The sequence below is a fragment of the Dipodomys merriami genome, unplaced genomic scaffold (assembly GCF_024711535.1).
Source record: "Dipodomys merriami isolate MVZ:Mamm:240054 unplaced genomic scaffold, mDipMer1.0.p SCAF_11, whole genome shotgun sequence".
Taxonomy (NCBI): domain Eukaryota; kingdom Metazoa; phylum Chordata; class Mammalia; order Rodentia; family Heteromyidae; genus Dipodomys; species Dipodomys merriami.
This window is the reverse complement of record NW_027202382.1, coordinates 26806157-26827249: the sequence shown is the minus strand read 5'-3', so window position 1 is coordinate 26827249 and position 21093 is coordinate 26806157. Positions and strand designations below refer to the sequence as shown.

Below are 21093 nucleotides of genomic sequence, written 5' to 3'. Positions count from 1 at the left end.
GAGCTCTGATTTTTAAAAATCTATCATTTTTATTGTTATCATTAAGCTGGTATACAGAGTTACCATTTCCTAAATCAGGTAATGAGTACATGTCTTTTTTGGACAATGTCACTCCTGCCTTCACTTTTCTCGTTTTCCCTCCTGGAGCTTTTTTTTTTTTTTATTGTAGGGGCAGAAGAAAAAGAATGAGTTTTACATTTTTAAAAGGTTGTAAAACAAGGAGGAAAGGAAGACAAAAGGTAAAGAAAGAGAAAAGGAATGGAAGGATAGGGGAAGAGGAAGAAAAAAAGGAATACATGATAGACACCCTCTGTGGTCCAGAAAGTCTAACATGCTTACAACCTGGCCGTTTGTAGAGGAAGTTGCTGGGCCTGTAAGCCTGTGCTCTCCACCTTTCTCAGGAACCTTCTGTTGGTTCTTGTCTATTTCAGATAAACACCAAACTCCTCAGGTTGGGATATAACCCTGCTTTCCAACCTTCACTCATAGCCTCTCCTTCTCTGTACATTTTGATCAGGCTAAAATTTCTCACTATTCTGAGGTTGCTCCTTAGCATCTTTTGGTGCCTGGAGTCCCTTGGCCTAGACTGCTTTTCATTTTTCTCCACTGGCAGAGTTCTAGACTCTTGAGCATATATCTGCTTATCATGGCCCAAATCCTTAACCCTTCATGAGTATCTACAACCTGTGTGAGGGAGATCCACATGAGCTTTTCTCTCTCAAGTACAATCAAATAACACCACTCGATATTTAAATATTTCCTGATTTTAAGATGTCCTTCTGAAATGCCCTCCTTTTGACTTTTAAATAGGATTCATTCATCAGTGCCAAGGTCAACTATTCCCTCTCCCATACGCTTCCTTTTACTCTCCCAGCTCTGTTATAGCCCTCTGTTCAGAGACTGAAGAGTTTGTCTAAGGCAACACAACAATGTCTACCCAGTAGGATCAGTATTTGTGGGACTGATTTGACAGCATCATAAACATTTTTTTAAAAGATAATTTGAAGGTTTACTTCCTGCCTTTTCTCTATGGTTCTCCTACTCTGCCAGCATCTACCTATAACCCATTCTATACTAAGTACTTCACATATACACTTGTTCTTTTTTTTTTTTTTTTTTTTTTTTGTCGGTCGTGGGGCCTGAACTCTGGGCCTGGGCGCTGTCCCTCAGCTCTTCAGCTCAAGGCTAGCGCTCTACCACTTGAGCCACAGCGCCACTTCCAGCTTTTTTTCCTTTTTGCTTATGTGGTGCTAGGGAATTAAACCCAGGGCCTCATGCGTGCAAGGCAATCTCTCTACCACTGAGCCACCTTCCCAGCCCCATCACATATACACTTGTGAAGCCAATGCTACTACTGGAAGAATCTAATTTGACTGTCTTAATACAGTCATAAATACTTTGTGTAAAACGACAACTATGAAAAGTACACACAGAAATTAAATTTTTAAAAAGCAGCAACAAGATTGCTTCATTGGCTATGACAGAAGATCCAATCTGTTCAGTTAACACTTCACTACAAAGATTGAAAAGCAAGACCCACAGCTTGATTTCTACAATATACATTGAAGATTTCACTTGAGCAGGCAACATTGGGGAAAGTTAACCAATATTTGCCACAGAAGTGTCTGTGCTCACATGCAGACTGTGCTGGCAAAGCAAATGTTTGTCTCCATTATTTTATGGTTTTCCACACAATATGTGCCATCAGAGAAACAGAACAAACGTTTATGTTTTTGCCTGGACTCCAAAAGCCTGTTCTTGAAATATACACATACTAAAAAGCAGTTTGGGGATCAAAATATGGTATCTTATCACTATAAGTGCACTCACAGAACATAAACAAAGAAATCAATAATGATTGTTGGTTTGTAGTTACAATAACAGTCATGTCAATCTCAATATCAGTTATCTCAAACATCCAAAGATATATGAACAAAATGACACACTAATGTACAGAACATGGAACAAAATATTTTATTTTTATAACCATCTGTGATTGGGTACACATTATTAGCATGGGAATGTTATGAAATGCCTCTTCCCTTCTGCCAACCAATGGAATTGTTGGTCCAATTGCCCTTTCTCCACCACCCTAATGCCCAATTTCATTTTCCCTCTGTCTGCTCCTGGCATCAGAGGCTAGACAGACCAGCCTCCTTTTGTGAGGAGTTCAATGTTGGAAAGGTTCTGTTCATCTACATGAAAAATGAGTTTAGTGGCAGAAAGAATAAAACCTTTGTGGGATATGGATAGAGGAGCAACATTTTGTGGTGATAAATAATATGTTGGAGAGAGTAAGACCTGAAAGAAAGAAAAGAGAATCTGAGAACTACTACTTAGTGGGGGTGTCTTTTACTCTCCTTTAGGAAAAAAACCCTCAAAATAAAACAGATAAAGAACCAAATTCTTCTACATATCTATACCCAGCTAGGGATCTGTCTATCTGGAGACAGGATCTCCAGATGACTGGCCTTGAACTCATTATGTAGTCCGGAATTCATGATCCTCATGCCTTAGTTTTCTGAGAGCTGGGTCCATAAACATGTACATCACCATGCTTGGCACACACACACACACACACACACACACACACACACACACACACACACACACACACACACACATGTAATCTGAGGGGGGAGTTCTGTGGTTTTTAACCCATATTAAATGTGATTTGGCTCTGAGACTGGATCACTTCTGATGGCTTAGTTTCTTTAGGGTTACATATGTGAGTTTATATTTACATATTTTACATGTATTAGTTCTACAATAGTACAGAATATTTTAAGCATTATAGTATACTTTTATAATAAATTCTGATGTTTTTGCTATAAAATTCAATATCCATATGCAGTTTTCCTCCAAATAAAACAAAAAGCTTCAAAGGATCCACAGGTTCCTCAGGCATGTGACCCCAATTCCTTTCTGCATTTACTCTCTTCTCTCTTTCTACATCTACTCTCATTTGCCCAGTAGTTCTAGGAGAACCCTTTAAGAAACTCTGACTATATGTGAAAATGGAACCAGGTAAATTGAGGGGGATGGGTGGTCTGAGAGAGATGGGAAAGCATAATGAAAGGACTGACACTGATCAGTACGCATTGTTCTCACAAACTGCTATGTTGAATTGAAACCCCTTTGTACAATTACTTGAGGATGATAAACACAGTTTTACCCGTCCCTGCCAAGTTATATAGTTCATTTCCAACATAGCGTTTAGTGAGTATCACTGCTGAACTGGTTCACCCTTTGTCCTACTGTTTTTGTTCTTTCCCTTCCCCTTAAAACTTTTTTTTTAAAGAAAAAGTAGGGGCAAAATTTACCCTCTGTCAAACAACTACACAACAACAACAAAACTCTGACTTACACCTCTGAGAATTTTATTTAATAATTCTGGAAACTATATAGGAGCTGACTTATCTTAAATATGTTATAAGCAAGTATTTATATTTTGCTTCAGTTCTCAGCCAGTAATACAGCAAACTGTGAATCAGGATGGATATGAACCAGTAGGACAATAAAACTTAGTTTAATTCAATATTTTTGCTCTTTTCCTTCCTTCCCTCCCCCCTGCTTTCCTCCTTTCCTCTTTTTGGAGCTAGGGTTTTGTGTATCTCAAACATGTGCTCTAACACTGAGCTATACCTCCAGCCCAAATAATAGTTTTGGGTTTGTATAGTTGTGTGTATGTGAGCTCATGCTGGACCTGGGGCTTGAACTCAGGGCCTAGGTGCAGTCCCTGAGCTTTTGGGTTCAAGACTAATGCAGTTCCACACAGTTCCACATTCAATTCTTTGGTGGGTAACTGGAAATAAGCATCTCATGGACTTTTCTGTCCAGGCTGGCTTTGAACTGCAATCCTCAGCTCTCGAGCCTCCTGAGAAGCTAGGATTACAGATTTGAGCCACCAATGCCCAGGTCTGCATCTGTACAATTTTTTTTTTTTTGGGTCCAGTCGTGGGGCCTGAACTCTGGGCCTGGGCGCTGTCCCTCAGCTCTTCAGCTCAAGGCTAGCGCTCTACCACTTGAGCCACAGCGCCACTTCTGGCTTTTTTCTTTTTGCTTATGTGGTGCTGAGGAATCGAACCCAGGGCCTCAGGCATGCAAGGCAAGTGCTCTACCACTGAGCCATCTTCCCAGCCCCTGCATCTGTACAATTTTTAAACCTCTTATGTTTTCTGGTGCCCAAAACCTCTTTCTTCTTGTATGATTTCATCTTCAACCACCAAGAACAGTCCAGTTCTCCTTTGACATCAAGCTTCGCTCAGGCCGACCTAGCTAAAGGAACCTGAAGACTCTGCTTGGGAAGCACAAATGGAACTCATACTTTTGCTCATCTTATAAGAAAATAAAAAATAGGGGCTTTCTTCTTTTTTCTGAAAATGATTTTAAGCGAGTTTCCTTATGTTACTTTCATACACATATATAATATATGTTTACCAGTGTTCAGACTCTCATCATCTTTTTCCCCTCTTGTTGGTCTCCTTCAAAGAGGGGGCCTTTCTGGAGTGCCCCTCAAAGAGCCAAAGAGCCTCTGCAGGAGCTCCATGATCCTAAGCAAAAGCACATGAAGAAAACATCTCCAAAATCTCCAAGAGGAACCATCTGGAGAAGGGGACTAAGGACACCAGGCAGTTCAATGGAAGTTTCGTCGCTAGACTGACTGGAGTTTGGAAGTGTGTTTTTGTTAAATGATACAGTTAATAGCCGACTTGTACACATTCCACACTGACATCAGTAAGAGTAGAGTAGATAAAACATTCCTTCTAGTAATCTAGTGGGACAGTTGAGTGACATATTCATTTAATTAATGAAGAATAAATAACCGATGACTGCTGTGGTGGGTGCTTTTCACTTCTATCCTCTGCTTTCCTCGGTTTGGTTCTAATGCCCTTGTAGGTCTTTCATCAGGTGGGGGGAGCCCTATTGAAGGAGTAAAGCACTTCAGTGGGGTTGATATTTCTAGCATATAGGTTCTAAACAGTCAAGTGTGGAGAAGAATGTAATGCCCTTGGAGAAGATACCTGCCAAAAAGCAAAGGTGTGAGTTTCAAGAAGAGAAGTTGCTGTGGCCCCAGAGCTCTGGAGTTCAGAGGGATAGTTCTCAGGGGAAGTTAGGACCGCCCTCATATACCCTCCTTTGTACCCTGTTATTTCTTTTTTTTTGGGTCCGGTTGTGGGGCCTGAACTCTGGGCCTGGGCACTGTCCCTCAGCTCTTCAGCTCAAGGCTAGCGCTCTACCACTTGAGCCACAGCACCACTTCTGGCTTTTTTTTTTTCATTTTGCTTATGTGGTGCTGAGGAATCGAACCCAGGGCCTCAGGCATGCAAGGCAAGCGTTCTACCACTGAGTCACCTTTCCAGCCCCTGTACCCTGTTATTTCTACCTTTTGCAAACGGAAAGTAACTGTTAGGGCTGTGAGTCGTCAACAGAAGAGGAAGCAGGATACAGTTAAGGAAGAAAACAATGGGCATGATTGCATTTCAGAATCAGTCCAAGAACATACAAAACAAGACTGCATCCCAGACGGATGGTAAATTCCATCACTGTTAATTCTGTCACTTGACATAGACTTTTCCTTTGACTTTCTGTGGGCATGAGAAGAGGACCAGGGCCCATATAAAGTATAAGAGCATGCTTTTCTGGCCTACATCCTACCCAGGTCACACCCCACTTCCGGGTATCATATGTACGGCTTTAGTATTTTGTAGTGATATGAACATTTTGTATAGTTCATGAGTCAGTGGTGTGTAAAGAATAGCAGAAGAGTGGTAGCCATGCAGATCATGACTGTCACCCATTACAGAAGAAGCTTAGCTAGAATCATCCAGTAAGGAATCTCTAGTAGCTGGCACTGCAACCTGCTACCTGATGGACAAGCAATATGAATGCTTATTGAATAAAACCACACACGTATAGTCTTGTCCCACTGATCATCATAAGATAATGTGTGTGTGTGTGTGTGTGTGTGTATGGTCAAGCTGCTCTTAATGTTGGACATGTAAAATTGCTTGTTATGATATAAACAATAAAAACGAGGAAATTCAGAGTAGATTTTCCCTTTCATGTGGAAAACCAGTGATTAAAATTTCATTGAATACCTTAGTATTTCACAGCAGCATGGTAGGGTGCCTCTAGCTTCGAATAACTTCTCATACATATGATAAGGAGCTAGAAGAGAGGTGTTCAAAGGTTCTCAGTACAAGAAAATGACAGAGATGTAAGCACTAATTATCTTGATGTCATCAGTACACATTGTATCCATATATTGAATTATCACATTACACCCCATGAAGATACATAATTATCGGGTATCAATTAAAAATCCTATTACTAAAAGTAAATAGCTAAATAAAAGTTACACTATCCTTTATGTAGCAAGGAGGAGGCACAGAATAGGCTCTTATTCACGGGGCTCACAAGGATCCCATATCATCATCAAGAACACCGAACCTGGATTTCAAACATCCAGGTCTGTAAAATAATACAATTTCATTGTTTAAAAAAAGTTGGTGAATCCATGATGCTGATGAATAACAAAAAAAATACCCAGCTTCTCATATCTGATTTTGCTTCAATCCTTCTTTGGTCATAAAAAATAGCTGCCAGACTGAAAAGTGCCAGAAAGAATATCCCTGGGAAATGAGTGAAATTCTGATGAGTAGAGAACACTAGAAGGTCACCAAGTGCCCATGGCTAAGAAGACTCTAACTGCTTTGGGCTCAGGGTCCCAGTTCCTTTATTGTTAGTTGTATTTCAAGAGTTTGGGTGCCAGGAAAGGTGCTACAGACTGACCACTCAAAGTTCTGCTTTTAAAAATAAAAATGAGAGGTTGAGTGCTGGTGGCTGACTCCTGTAATCCTTGTTGCTCAAGAGGATGAGATCTGAGGATGGTGTTTTGAAGCCAGCCCAGGCAGAAAATCCGTGAGACTCTTACCTCCAATAAACTACCAGAAAACCAGAAACAGGACCATGGCTCAAGTGGTAGAGTACTAGCCTTGGACAAAAGTTCAGGAATAGCACCCAGACCCTGAGTTCAAGTCCCAGGACCAGCACAAAAAGAAAAATAATAAAAATGAGGGCCAGGTGCCAGTGGCTAATGCCTGTAATCCTAGCTGCTTGGGAGGCTGAGATCTGAGGATTGTGGTTCAAGGCCAGCCTGGTCAGGAAAGTCCATGAGACTCTTATCTCTAAGGAGCTAAGGCTCAAAGTAGTAAAGCGCTAGCCTTAAGCACAAAAAGCCCAGGGACAACACCCAGGCCCTGAGTTCAAGCCCCAGAACTGGCACAAAAATTAAATTAAACATCCCCCAAACAAGGAAGAATTTCTAAACTCCACAGAAGGAGTGTGGCAGCCTGGGCTGCTAAATTCTAGAATTAAGTTCCAACAAGACTACCAGGTACTGGTATGGGATAATCAGACAGAAACAATACAGATGAATCTCATTTTCATTGCCGTTCAAGATTTGCCTAATCTCTAGAAAGATTAGTACTACTAGAGGTGTAGTATGTCTAGATCATCACAAAGACCTTGTATTCCCATGAAAGTGAGAGAAAAATATGCTTTAGTGGTTAGGGCAATCACCAGAACCCATTACTGGTCGAGTGATCATGTCCTGTAAGTGATCATGTCCTGACTTACGGCTATCTAGCGCCATGTGGCACTTTTGGTTCCAACATGTAATATTTCTATCAGTGAAGGGGTGAAAAACAATGACTACTCTTTAGATGCTTCAAATGGAATCAGATGTAGAAATATAATATGTAAACACAGGATGGGGAGGTGGGGGGACTGCTCTTTGAAGTAGGAGACAACAACACCAGAGCTCAGTGCCTCAAATGCTATGACCTCACTCCCTTCCCATCTTCCCTACCTGGTATGGAGACCGCCAATGCTCCGGAGATACAATCTAATGAGAAGAAATAGATCAGTCATCTCAAGTTGACAAAAGGCAGAAAGGTGCATACCTCACTCTTATGTTTGTCTTTTGGTTCAGAAATAAAAGAATTTTGTAGGTTGTGTTTATGTGTGTGAACAGGTGAAAAAGTACTGGAACAATTGGTGGGACAGACTGCATGTTTCCACTGGGAGCATTCAGATACCATGCTTGGCTTGGGACAGATGCTGAGCTGAGCAGGAGCAACTGTACCACCAAAGCTGAGGTTCTAATGTAGAAGTGGAAACTAAAGGCCACAGGACCCGTGGGGTCAGCTACATGCCTATGGTGTCACATAATATTTTTCTTTGGAGGGGTGTGATTGGTTTACCTCAAGTACACTGAGCACCACATTTTAGGAAGAATAGAGACAAAGTGGGGAGTGATGCAGAGTGTCTCAAAGCTATCCCATCAACCCAGGATAAGCACAAGAGGCTGGGCACTGCTTAGCCTTAGGGGAAAAGTAAGGATCTAGGAAGATAAGCTCAGAACAGACTTGTTCTGAGCAGTTCCAGGAGCAGGATAAGTACCAGCAGGTGGAAGATGGGGACAGACAAATAATACCTCCATCAGGAAGTATATTTCAACAGCTGGAACCAACTCTCAGAGTAGGCAGTCTGAAAGGAGGTTGAGATTTGCTCACAGAGGCATGACTATAATGTGTGACAGCGAAAGCAGGGCTTCTGTGTTTAGATAAGGGATTGGAATAGGCTTCCTGCTTCTGAAAAGCAATGATTCTAAATAAGTCCATTTATATAGAATCTAAGCCTTTAAAACACCAAGCCACCAGAATTTCTGTCATTATAGTGCCATACAAACAGTCCTCAGGTTGTGTAAATTTCCCAAAGGACATTCCTAAAGCAAGATGGATTACATCCAAGAGAATCCTAATGATAAGTGCCATTGATGGGTATGCTACACACATTCTAGTCACTATTAGCCATCGTTGATAATGAATCTGAACTCCCCATTCCAAAAGGCAGCCTGGACAAAGTAGTTAACACATGAAATCTGATTTCTCGCATAGCTTTGCTTGCATATATTTCCACAGTAGATGCACATATGCAAATAACAAATAAAAGTAGAAAAATATATGTAAATGAGATTCTGATCACATTACACTTTAAAAATGCATTTGCTGTTTGGTTCTCTATTCATCTGCAGCATCTTCAAATATAAAGGGTGAGGATGTAGTAGTATATGGAGTCTCCTTTACACAGCACTGATCATATCAATATATCCTCTTGAAGTTTACATTCCTTGAGGATCAGTGCTGCTCAAATTCCTTTCCTAGATTTTAAGATTAATTCACATACCCTGTCCTTCCCCATTCACAGGCTGACTCCTTAATGAGATCACATCACATGTCTTTGAGGTACAAGAACTTGTGGAGAGGAGCTGGGAAGCTGTTTACCCACAACTACCAAGTCATCAGCACCCAAGTCTCTAGTTAAACAAGTGGGAAGGTTTGTGAGTTCCATTGCTGATACCCAAGTTGACCTCATAAGTACATCTTGGCACACTCATAAAGACCCCCTGGTTGGGCATTGGTGGCTCACGCCTGTAATCCTAGCTACTCAAGAGGCTGAGATTTGAGGATTGAGGTTCAAAGCCAGCCCAGGCAGGAAAGCCCGTGAGACTCTGATCTCCAATAAATCACCAGAAAACCAGAGGTGGTGCGGTGGTTCACTATGAGCTGAAGGGCTGCGGGAAAGCGCCCAGGCCCACGACTTACCCAGAAAACCAAAACAAAACAAAACAAAAAAGGCCCCCTAGTATAAATGACTGCCAGTATGTGGAGTATGTGGGTCCTTTGTAGTACAGCTTTGGTTTATAGGTTTATAGTTCCTTCATTCTATATCTAACTATCCTGGAATATACAGATCCAGCCCAGGTCTGGCCAGATACTACTGCCAGTTCTGTTCATCCCTAGAATTCTGTGAGTCTGTATGTAAGTCTGTGAGTTTCTATGCTAAGATATAGACATGTACATTTAATCTGTGAACATGACAGATATGATAGCTATGTTGATTTTCCTTTACTCTAATATTAAAATAAGGAGGGATTTATTTCCCTCATAAAAATATTCAAGTTGACCTATAGGAAAGATTTCTACTGACACAAATGTTAATAATTATTCAATTGTATACATGTCATTACTCAATTTATTTTAAACAAAAACTTACCTAGAGCAGATAGTACAAAACTTAATTTTAGGAATTTGTGCAATTTTAGGAAATTCCAGTTGTATGTGTGTATGTTTGTGGGTTTTTTTTCTATTTAAACCCTGATTCTCGATGTATTTCTGGTATAGAAATACTTGTATCCTTCTGATTTCAGAAGCACAGATCTGTGCATGGCTGCCTGGCTGCCTTTGAATTCTATCTTCATAAATGTATTATTTTAAAGGATCCATCATTGTCAGAAAAATTAGCAAGAAACAAATAGTCTTTCATTTGCTACTAACCCTTCCCCTCCAATATACCACAGAAACTAAGAAGCAATTTCAGGATTGAGGAGACTTGGAAATATATATCCATAATATACAAACAATTCCCAAAGGATTCTTGCAATGAACTCATATGTTTGAAAATCTTCTCCACCCAGCTTCTGTCTCATTAGCTTCAATTTGTGCAACTCCAATAAGAAAAATACAAGGCACAGTACAGATTAAGAGTAAACACAGCTACAAAGACCAGAATCACAATCACAAGAGTCTCCTGAAGCTGGAAGTAAAAGACTTGATTATTTCCTCAAAATTCCCTTCTCTTTGGTCTTCAGTGAGATCAAGGGCTAGTGCCAACCTTTTGTGGCTTCTGTACATGCTGTATCTGAGGTCGGGCTTAGGAAGGAGAGGGCTCCAGAGATAAGAATATCAGAGCACTCATGTCATTAATCAAGCTCAGAGAAAGCCCCTTGGATAGTCCTGGTCTCAAAACCAAAGTGTTCCCCAGGACTTACCAGCTGCTCTGCTGGTCCCCTCCTTCTCAAGCGACATTTCTGCTGTTGGTGAATAGAGGATTGACAGGTTGGGGAGCTGGGACGAAGTGTAATTTAGTATATCTGGTAGCAGAGAACAGGGAGTACAATTGGGCTCAGTGTTAGGAGACCCAATGGGTTGACAGTCGAGACAGCAGCTTGTCTTCCCTACACAATGGACTGCTGAGGTGGCTGCTGAACAGGAGGATCCCAGTTAACAAAGCCCAGCATTTGCCCAGTGACTCGTATTCAGCAGAGTAGCTGAGGCAGGAGGGATCCTGGCCAGAGAGCTCAAGCCCCAGGACTGCTCTGGGCATGGGAAGAGTCATCAGAATGTTCTAGAGTCTAAGACAATGAGTTCAGAGGGTGAAGAGAAGAAGGAGATGGGACAATAAGAGGCTTTAACAACTTGAGATTGACCAAAAATGGAACAACATATTAAAAATTGTATAATAGACAGTACAGCTGAATTGGAAATGGAGCTGTGCCCTACGCATTCAAAAGACCAATTTTATACGCATTGAAACAAACTCCAGAATTTACCCCATAAGTTCAACACTTCAGGCTAGGTTTCAGACAGAAACACTACTCAGTGAACTCATCATTTGCTGACTGACAGCAACAGGAAGTGTTGCTGTGCAAAGGAGGGAGGCCTTTCACTTTGCACAAACACTAGCAGGCATACTACACTATCAGAAGAGAAAAGGAAACCCTGGAGCAAGTCAAGAAGAATCTGGGCATCTTCCATGGAGAAGTGGGAAAGTGAAGTAGGAAGATTCTGGAGAGCTGGGCTCCATATATCACAACCAAGTCAAAGAATCCCGGAACTCATCAGTGATGACATCTAACTGTGCACTCCAGCATGCCCCCAGTGGACCCCGTATCACTGTTCACCAGCTTCTCTTATACTACAACGCTGGGCTCACTGCTACAAGTAATGCTCATGGCGCTCTTAACTCCTCCTTTTCCTCCTCCCAGCACCCACCAGTTCTGTAGCCTCTGCTTCCTCCATATCTCCATACCTGCCTCCCCCCCCCTTTTTTTTTTTTACTCCTGTTGATACTGCTGTAGCAGTGGCAGTTTTCTTTCTTTCTTTTTTCTGATTTCCTGTTGAAGAGGACTATAAATAGATGCTCTGCACCAACCAGATCATTCACCAATTCACCTGAGCCTAAGCCATCGGAATATACTGATAGCAGATCACTATATTCTTAGAGAAAAGGTAGAGTTCCTTTAAGAGAATGAACTTTTCCACATCAACCATTTGGGAAGAATGAATAGGGTTTAAGGATTTGGCAAGCCGATCTTGGGTTGGAAAACATTTCAGGCTACTTTCACTCTCTCAGTATTTATGTCCTTAGTTTGAATCCTGGACATGGTTGAAGGGCATATTGTATAAGAAATGAAGCCAGACCTTTGAAATGATGGTGAGTTGGAAGACGACTGCAAAAAAGCCTTTGAAGACCCTTGCAGATGGGTTTGGATTTGAATCAAGAGCTCTGAGAATAGCCACATGTCTGAAGTTGAAAATGACCTTCTATGTTGTTGAATTGACCTTCCATTGACTCCCGAACCTAGATTGCAGACATGCATCTACTCTCACTGTGGGGCGCTACGGAAGGCTGTGTCTCAACTCAAACAAGGCAGAACCAGAGAGAGCACAGTCTGAGGGAGGCCAGTCTTGAAAGGTAGAGACAGTTTGGTGACAGCAGTCCATAGGAAGACAAAGCAATAATCTCGGACTAGAAGGACAATTTCCAAAAATCTGTGGTGTCAGAGAATCTGCCTTTCTGCATTCAAGCAAGATGGAAGCTCAAGCCATGAAGATCAAGTAAGAGCTCACAGTCTAGTCTCTTGCATGTCTGGTAAGTTCTATGCATAATAGAATCACTGGAGGTCACAGATAGCAAGAGCCACAGTTAGATTCAGCACCTAAAAGCACTTGTGATTTAGGATTTATGTCTCAGTCTCTTCTGGGTGACAGTTTCCAGACAGATGAGAAGGTGATACAGGTGCCCCTCCCCAGCACTCACTGCCTATAAGCTCCATGGCCATGGTCCTTGGAGGGCTGGGCTATCTGTCCTCTGCTAAGAGATAAGCAAATGGAGAGTGGCACAAAAATGGCCAGGGAATCTTCCTCAATACATCATTAGGGAGTGGTCCAAAGTCCAATCATGAGGGATAACAACATGATACACCAACATGAGGGATAACAAGCAGCACTTCCAAACCTTCTTGTCTCCTCCTACATGGGCGGTGCTTGGTTGATTATCGGTAGCATCTACACAGTGAGAGCAATCCAAGTCAGACCTAGATGGTGTAATCAGAAATGTCTCAGAAACTGAGATTTCCCAAGCCATTATTGTTCTATATGAATTTCTTGTTAATGCTTAGTAGCAACCGTTGATAGATTCTAAGAGAGTTTGACAGCACTAAGCTTTTGAAACAAAAAATGAAAAAAAATAGTCTAGAGGCTTTCAAGTAGGATGTGCTTCTTACCCTCAGGCTATTACATTACCCTCATTGCATTCTTGGAAGCATGTGTTCTATTCTCTCCTTCAGATGCTTCTCTTTACCAGTTGGTGTGTTGTGGTAAGAACCACAGGTGGCAGGAATCAAAAGCCAGGGTGGCAGGTGAGACCAGGAAAACCCCTCTTTGGGCTCCCTAAGAATTTCACATCCTCCCAAACACGGAAGATGGAGTCAGGGGCAACTTTCTTCCCTATGAGTGATGATTAAGATGCTTCAACCTCTATGAATGCTTAGGAAGCAGGGGAAAACAGTGAGAAGGCAAAATGACAGTTCAGGGTGCAAACGATGAGGGCTGGTGGTGAGAGTGTATAATGTACTTTCCATTCTGCTTGTTACGTCAGACTACGACCCCACACCCCCAACTCAGAGGGAAATTCAGGTCCCTTCTCTCTCCTAGTTATTAGAAAGAAGTCCAGGTGGGGTCTTGGTGTGCAAAGGAGAGAGAGAAAGAGAAAGAAAGAGAGAGAGAGAGAGAGAGAGAGAGAGACAGAGACAGAGACAGAGACAGAGACAGAGACAGACAGAGACAGAGACAGAGACAGAGACAGAGAGACAGAGACAGAGAGAGAGAGAACCATACAGAATGTGACAATATGATCTCTTCAGTATGTGGGGTGCATGTGGGTCAGTGTCCCATCCCCAGTACAACCCAGTGGTGCATTCCTGCTGACCAGGTAGACACATGTTCTCCTCTTCATGCAACACCCCAATACCCAAGGTGACCCCCTTAGTTCATGTTCCACCCTCAAAATTCAAAACATGTGTCTCCTCTACAAGTCTCATCTTCTTCTATCACTTGTTTTTCTTGTAGCAAGAACTGTCATAGATTCTCTTCTCCCAGTTCAAAAAAATTCGTGTCTGAAAGAAGAAAGACAGGAAGGAAGAAGGAAAGAGGAAGGGAAGAAGGGAAGAAGAGAAGGGAGAAAGGAGAGAAATAGGGATAGAAGGAAAGGATGAAGTGGAAGAGAGAAAGAAAAAGGAAAACACCAGAGGCCTTAGAAGAATGTCCTAAACACTGAATGATCTGATGTGTGGTGCAATCTAGTCACCAGGACAACCCAGCTCCTTTCCGCAAGGTGCCTGATTCCAATCTGGTCATGACCTCAGCACAGATCTTTGCTGAGCTGCTTTCAAGAAAGGCCCAGGCAGTGAGCCTTCAAGAACTAATGGAAGGAGCAAGTCAATAAACAGTTGTGGCAGTGAGGCCAGGAATGTGGGCCTCCTGGGCCTTGCCATGCTGCCCCATGCCTACAATTCCCTTACCAAGTCATATGTCATGTCTCTTGGTAAGCCTATGTGAATGAGACCCGCTAAGCAGACAAGATCAAGAGGAAAATATCCATCATAGATGGGGCGGAGCGCACTTACCTCCATCCGCAGTGGAGAAGCTCTGTGGAAAGAAAAGCAGGGCAGAGCATTACTGTACAGGTGGGACACAATCGATCCCTCATCCCTTTAACTGCCCTTCCCTCAGGCCCAGGCCTCACATTGAACTGTGCTGGAAAAGCCCCATACTCAGTTGTCTTCTAGGAAATTCGATTGGGACCCACAAATTTAGAGAAACAGTTAAGTATTTACCGTTCCCATTTTCTACTGAATTTCAATTTATTGAGAGATGCATTCGAATGACCCAGGAAATAGCCATGTTTATGTTAGAGAAGTGATACTAGGAAAATCCCCTCTTACAATTTCACTAGGCTGGCACTGAGGCCTGAACTCAGCTGTCCCTTAGCTTTTTCACTCAAGCCTGGCTTTCTGCCCCTTGGGTCATGCCTTTAATTCTGGCTGTCTTCTGATTAATTGAAGGTAAGAATCTCATGTGCTTTCTTTTGTGTGGGCTGGCTTCCCTCGAAACTCAAGACCTCAGCCTCCTGATGGACAGTTTTTGTATCACTGGGGGTACTAAGGAGACAGGGGATTTACAGGTTCCCTGCTCATTACTGTGTGGTATTACTCATTTTTCAGGCAGCAAAATCCTTGTCTTCACATTCTTTCTACCTAGAATTTGTGTCCTTTTCATACAGTGTCAACTCTGGCCATTTATAAAGGAAAGACTCACAAAGCTAAGTATAATTAAAGCCACTGGGCATGTGCTTCATGTTTAATAGAAACTGGGCTAAAAATTCTTCAATCCAACAGAAGACCTTCCATGAGGCAGGGGGATATGTACAGCAGGTAAATGGGATTTATTTAATGAGTCTTTTTGTTTTTCCCCCTGGTCCTGGGGCTTGAACTCTGGGCCTAAGCACTGTGCCTGAGCTTCTTTTGCTCAAGGTGAGCCCTCCACCACTTGGGCCACAGTGCCACTTCTGGCTTTTTTGAGTAATTTATTGGAGGTAAAAGTTTCACAGAGTTTCCTGCCTGGGCTGGCTTTGAACCGAGCTCCTCAGATCTCAGCCTCCTAAGTAGCTAGGATCACAGACATGAGCCACCAGCACCTAGCTGATAAGTCTTCTTGATGTCTCCTAGTAGGTAAGCTGGCCCCCCACACAAAGAAAGCGGAGGGAGGAGGATTGTCATCCAAAGCTAGCCACAGGCCACACTAGAAGATCTATCTGAAAAATAACTAAAGTTAGAAAAGGGTTTGGAAATGTGGCTCTTGTGGTAGAGTGCCTGCTGGGCAAGGGGGCTTTGAGTGCAAACTCCAGTACCACAAAAAAAGAAGAAGAAGAAGAAGAGAAAACAAGAAAGAATAAACAGGTTACTCTTGGTTTCAGGGCTAGGAAGCGGGCTTTATGCCTGCCCTCATTTCACAGAGTATGTAGTTCAGACTAGCCTCCAGCTGGCATCATTTTTCTGAGGCTTGCTCCTTGGGTGTGACTTAAGAGAAATTCTACTTGGTATATTCACCTTCTGCAAGTCCTTGAAGGATTTCTCAGTCTCCTTTAGTTTCTCTAGGATGATTTGTTCTTTGGCTGATATCTGGGACTCTTCGCATTCGAGCGTTTGTATTTCCTGCTCCAGCCTGAAAGACACACAAACAGAAGACAAGTTGTTTTACTATTCTGCAAAATTGCAGCTCCTTCCCGATGGGGAAGTTTACTTTCCTAGTAGTCTCAGTTTTACATTATGCTCAGGAACCAGGCCAATTTTACATTACAGAGCATCCTTTATATCTGTCTTTGTTGTCTGGTGGATATTGGTCTAAGAAAACCAGCCCAGGGCTACTTCTGCTAGTTCATGGCTATTATTCTCAAATACGTTTTGGTGTTCCCCCTCCAGCACTACTGATGTGACATTTCTTATTTAGAGTTAGATTATATTTATACAACACAAGGATTTACCATGGGGAGGAAAAACTTCACATTCTCCTAGCAATCTCAGAATAATTGCTCTTCTCTAGGATGGCCACAGGGAAGAAAGTCTTGCTGAAAGGAAAGATACTGCTAAGAAATCTAGGGAGCCGACTATTTCTCCTGGCTTCTTCAGCCAAAAAAGAAGGGAGGTGGCAGAGACAAAGGCAACTGCCTGTGCGCTTCTAGAACTTTCCTCAATATTTATAGTCATTGCACATATTTTTAGAAAAGGAAGTTTCAACACTTTTAGGAGATTTCAATAATATTCCAGAAGAGTCAGGCATGGTGGTGAATGCCCGTATTCGCAGCATTTGGAAGGCTGAGGCAGGTAAATTTGAGCCTGGCCTATGTAGTAGGTCCCGTTCTCAAAACATTTTTTAAAAAAGAAACCAAATAATGTATAAGAAGAGCAACTACAGCTATGACTTGGGGGCAGTCACAGCATCTGTATTCTTTTAGTGAAATAACAAGAATAGTAATTAGCTTTTATTAATCATTTACTCTGTGCCCTGAAATGTTTGCATGGGCTATGATTATTATTTTTTAACTTTTACCAATGACCCAACGAATAAGGAGTCTCCATTTTACAAATGGGATCACTCAGGCTTAACATAGTTAAGTAGCTAGTTTATTGTTGTACATTTGTCACACAAAGATGCATGCCAGGAGGCCTAACTCTGGTCCTTGCTTCTAACCATGGTGGCTAAACCCTGACTGTGTAGGACCTACAGTATCTCTCATTCCTTCCTTGTAAATATTCTTTACATTGATTGGCATATTGAGTTGGTGCTCTGATATAGCCGTTTCTTTAGTGCTTTTGGAGAAATACCAGACTGCTGTGCATCTTGAACTCGTTGGTTTGAATTTGTTTATTCATTCAGTCCCTCACTATTCATTTTCATTCAAAGCTAGTGCTCTACCAATTTGAGCCACGCCACCACTTCCGATTTTCTGGCAGTTAATTGGAGATGAGTCGTACAGACTTTCCTGCCCAGGCTGGATTCAAACCACTATCCTCAGATCTCAGCTTCCTGGGGAGCTAGGATTACAGGTGTGAACCACAGGCGCTCAGCCTATTTTTGCTCTGGTCCCTTTCTCCTGCTCACGCTGAAGGCTTTGCTGTAGTGCATGCCCGCAGGTACCAACCCAGGCCCTTCTTCTCCTCTCCTATCTTCTGAGCTGCTCTTGGGAACTGGCTGCCAAGCCCTTGGATTTACACCTATGATGGAGAGTTCAGAGTCAATCTTCAGAGAGGTACTCACTAAGATATAGACTTGGATTTAAGGAGACACTGTGTCCTTTCAAAGACCTTTTTCAGTTCCTTCCTGGGTGCCAGGAAACTAAACATCGGGTGGATGAAACCTTACAGCAATTACTGATATTATAGAGTCAAATTCTATAGCCAAATACCTCCTCCAAATGGCCACAGCTTAGAGAAGAAAGTGGAAGTCCTAACAACTTGCATTCATTCAGAGAAGAAAGTGGAAGTCCTAACAACTTGCAGGACCCCAAAGTACTCAGCCATCTTCCTAGACCTGTCTAGCCTCCCTCCCCACCTTCCACCTCTCTTAGCTTGGGTATTTAGCTCATCCAAAGGTCTCCTCTCCTGTTTGTTCACTCTTGACTCATTGTGCTCTCCCTTCTCCAGGAAACTCAGCCCAAACCCCTAACCATTCTTGGTCTCAGCTCAGATGCCTTCTGCTTCCTAAGGCTTTCAGAGATTCACTACCAGGAAATACTCTTTTCCTCCATTCCCCCTCCCACCCATGCATATGTGATAAGCAGAGAGCTCTTATCAAATCTGTTATATACCCCAGTATGGTTTTTAGTTTGTTTGTTTCCTGGGGGATATTTGGCAATGGTGAGTTATTCTGGCTGTCCATAACTCAAGGAGAGTATCACTGCTGCTCCTGACATGAAACAAATAGTGGTCAGGATGCTGTTAAACATCCTGCAACGAAATAGGACAATCCTCATACACACACACACACACACACACACACACACACACACACACACACACACACACACACACACACACACACACACACACACACACACACGAATTATTTTACTCTCAAATAACAACATACCTTATTAAGTTCAGCACCTAGATTAAAAATTCATCAAGAGGATGGTAGGGGAAAAACAAAGGAGGAGGCAACAATGCTTGATAAGAAATGTACTCATTACCTTACTCATGTAACTGTAACCACTCTGAACAGTACTTCCTCACTAAAAAACTTATTAAAAAATTCATCAAGAGGAGGACAGAATGTTCAATAATCAGACGTTGAGTGAGTTCTTTTTTTTTTTTTTTTTTAAAGCTGAAGTACATTGCACACAAAGCTGCACCAGTGAAGATGCGACTATCAGATCTCAGGAGTCTGAGATCGGAGAGAATTCTCAGCCAACACTGACTTGAGAACCCGTGCGTGTGGGGGGCTGACAGACAAATACAATCCAGAGGCGAGAAGACCAAGCTACATACATCAAGATATAAACACAGGGAAAATGGAAAAGAAAACAACTTTCTCCCAAATGTTCAGCACAACTTTCTATGTACATCTATGTAAATAACTTGTGGGGGAGTTGAGGAGAGGAATGTGAATGTGGAACAAAGAAAACAGAGAGCCAAGTGACCTGTATCTGAATCCGTTCAATGCCATGAAGGGTTCCGACACAGATGGGATGATGTTACTGGCCACTGCGTTCTGGGCCCACTTCATTTCAATTTCAAAGGACAGGGAGCTTCGGCAGATGTTTAGGATGTAACAGCAGACATTACTCTAAGAACTATTCCTGCTGCCCCTTTGCCCCCTTGGGAATGGTACATATTTTTCTGATCTACTGATGTGGATCTTGACCACATGATTTGCTTTGCCCCCCTAGTGGTTGGGATATACTACCTTGTCCTTTAACTTTGTGACCTGATTTAGCTAATGAGGTATCAGCAGACATGGCATAAGCATGGGTGGGCTTGTCCCCTTGCAGCTCTGCCTCTGCCAAGGGAAGAGCTTCTCTGGGTAACTGGTCCTTCGACCTGGTCCTCAGAAAGAACTCAGAGCCGACATGAGCTTAGCCCACAGTCAGAACACTTGCCCAGTCAAAGCTACTCCTAAGGGGGCTAGGAAGTTGGCTCAGTGGTAGAGCGCTTACCTCGCATGCATGAGGCCCTGGGTTTGATTCCTCAGCACCACCTAAGTAGAAAATAGCCAGAAGTGGCACTGTGGCTCAAGAATGAGCTGACGAGCTGAGGGACAGCGCTCAGGCCCAGAGTTTAGGCTCCACAACCGACAAAAAAAAAAAAAGCTACTCCTAAGTCAGAGCCCAGCCTACTCACAGAAGTGTCAGCAAAAAGAAATGACTTTTGGTTTATGCCAGCCAATGAGTTTGAGGAGTTTATCTAGCATTACTGTAGCAATAATTAACTGAGGCAAGGCAAACATATGTTTGTGGATGCATAATATTATACATGTAGAGCCGGGCGCTGGTGGCTCACGCCTGTAATCCTAGCTATTCAGGAGGCTGAGATCTGAGGATCGCGGTTCAAAGCCAGCCCGGGCAGGAGAGACCATGAGACTCCTATCTCCAATAAACCACCAGAAAACCGGAAGTGGCGCTGTAGCTCAAGTGGTAGAGCGCTCGCCTTGAGCTGAAGAGCTGAGGGACAGTGCTCAGGCCCAGAGTTCAAGCCCCACGACCGACAAAAAAAAAAAAATATTATATATGTATATTACTATTACATTCCAATTAAATGTAATACACACATATATTTTTGCATATATGTATATATTATATGTACATTTATGTATCCAATAATATCTGCAGTTAAAAATTAGAAAGAATATAAGCTACCCTGTTCCTCCTTCCTCTAAGCCTCAGAGAAATCTGGAAGGAAGTTGAGTACTCTTTCATGAGGATTAAGTTTGAGGAACAAAAGAAAAATGTCACTGTGGGCTGGGAAGATGGCTCAGTGGTAGAGCGCTTACCTTGCATGCTTGAGGCCCTGGGTTTGATTCCTCAGCACCACATAAGCAAAAAGAAAAAAAAGCCGGAAGTGGCGCTGTGGCTCAAGAGGTAGAGCGCTAGCCTTGAGCTGAAGAGCTGAGGGACAGCACCCAGGCCCAGAGTTCAGGCCCCACGACCGGACCCCCCCCCCCAAAAAAGAAAAATGTCACTGTATCTGTCTTTGGATAATAAGATTCCTGATGATTTTAATTTTGTTTTTATACTTTTTAATTTAAAATTTTCACTTAGCTTGGTCGTAGAGTGCTTATGATACCTAGTACAGAAAAAAAAAAAGAAACTAATGTATGATTTCTCTAACTAGATTGCTTTACTTACAAA

The 21093-nt window shown here is 42.5% G+C and overlaps 1 protein-coding gene across 5 annotated transcripts in view; it reads right to left on the bottom strand.

Moving 5' to 3' along the window:
* Palm2akap2 (PALM2 and AKAP2 fusion) overlaps positions 1 to 21093 on the bottom strand; it is a 428099-nt gene that overhangs the window by 186836 nt on the left and 220170 nt on the right. For all 5 annotated transcript variants that reach the window (XM_070011387.1, XM_070011397.1, XM_070011404.1 and 2 more), the window contains exons 5-6: positions 16298 to 16412; positions 14816 to 14837 (exon numbers count right to left, since the gene is read on the bottom strand). In XM_070011387.1, the coding sequence (XP_069867488.1) occupies positions 14816 to 14837; positions 16298 to 16412 (137 nt within the window). The remainder of the gene's footprint in view (positions 1 to 14815; positions 14838 to 16297; positions 16413 to 21093) is intronic.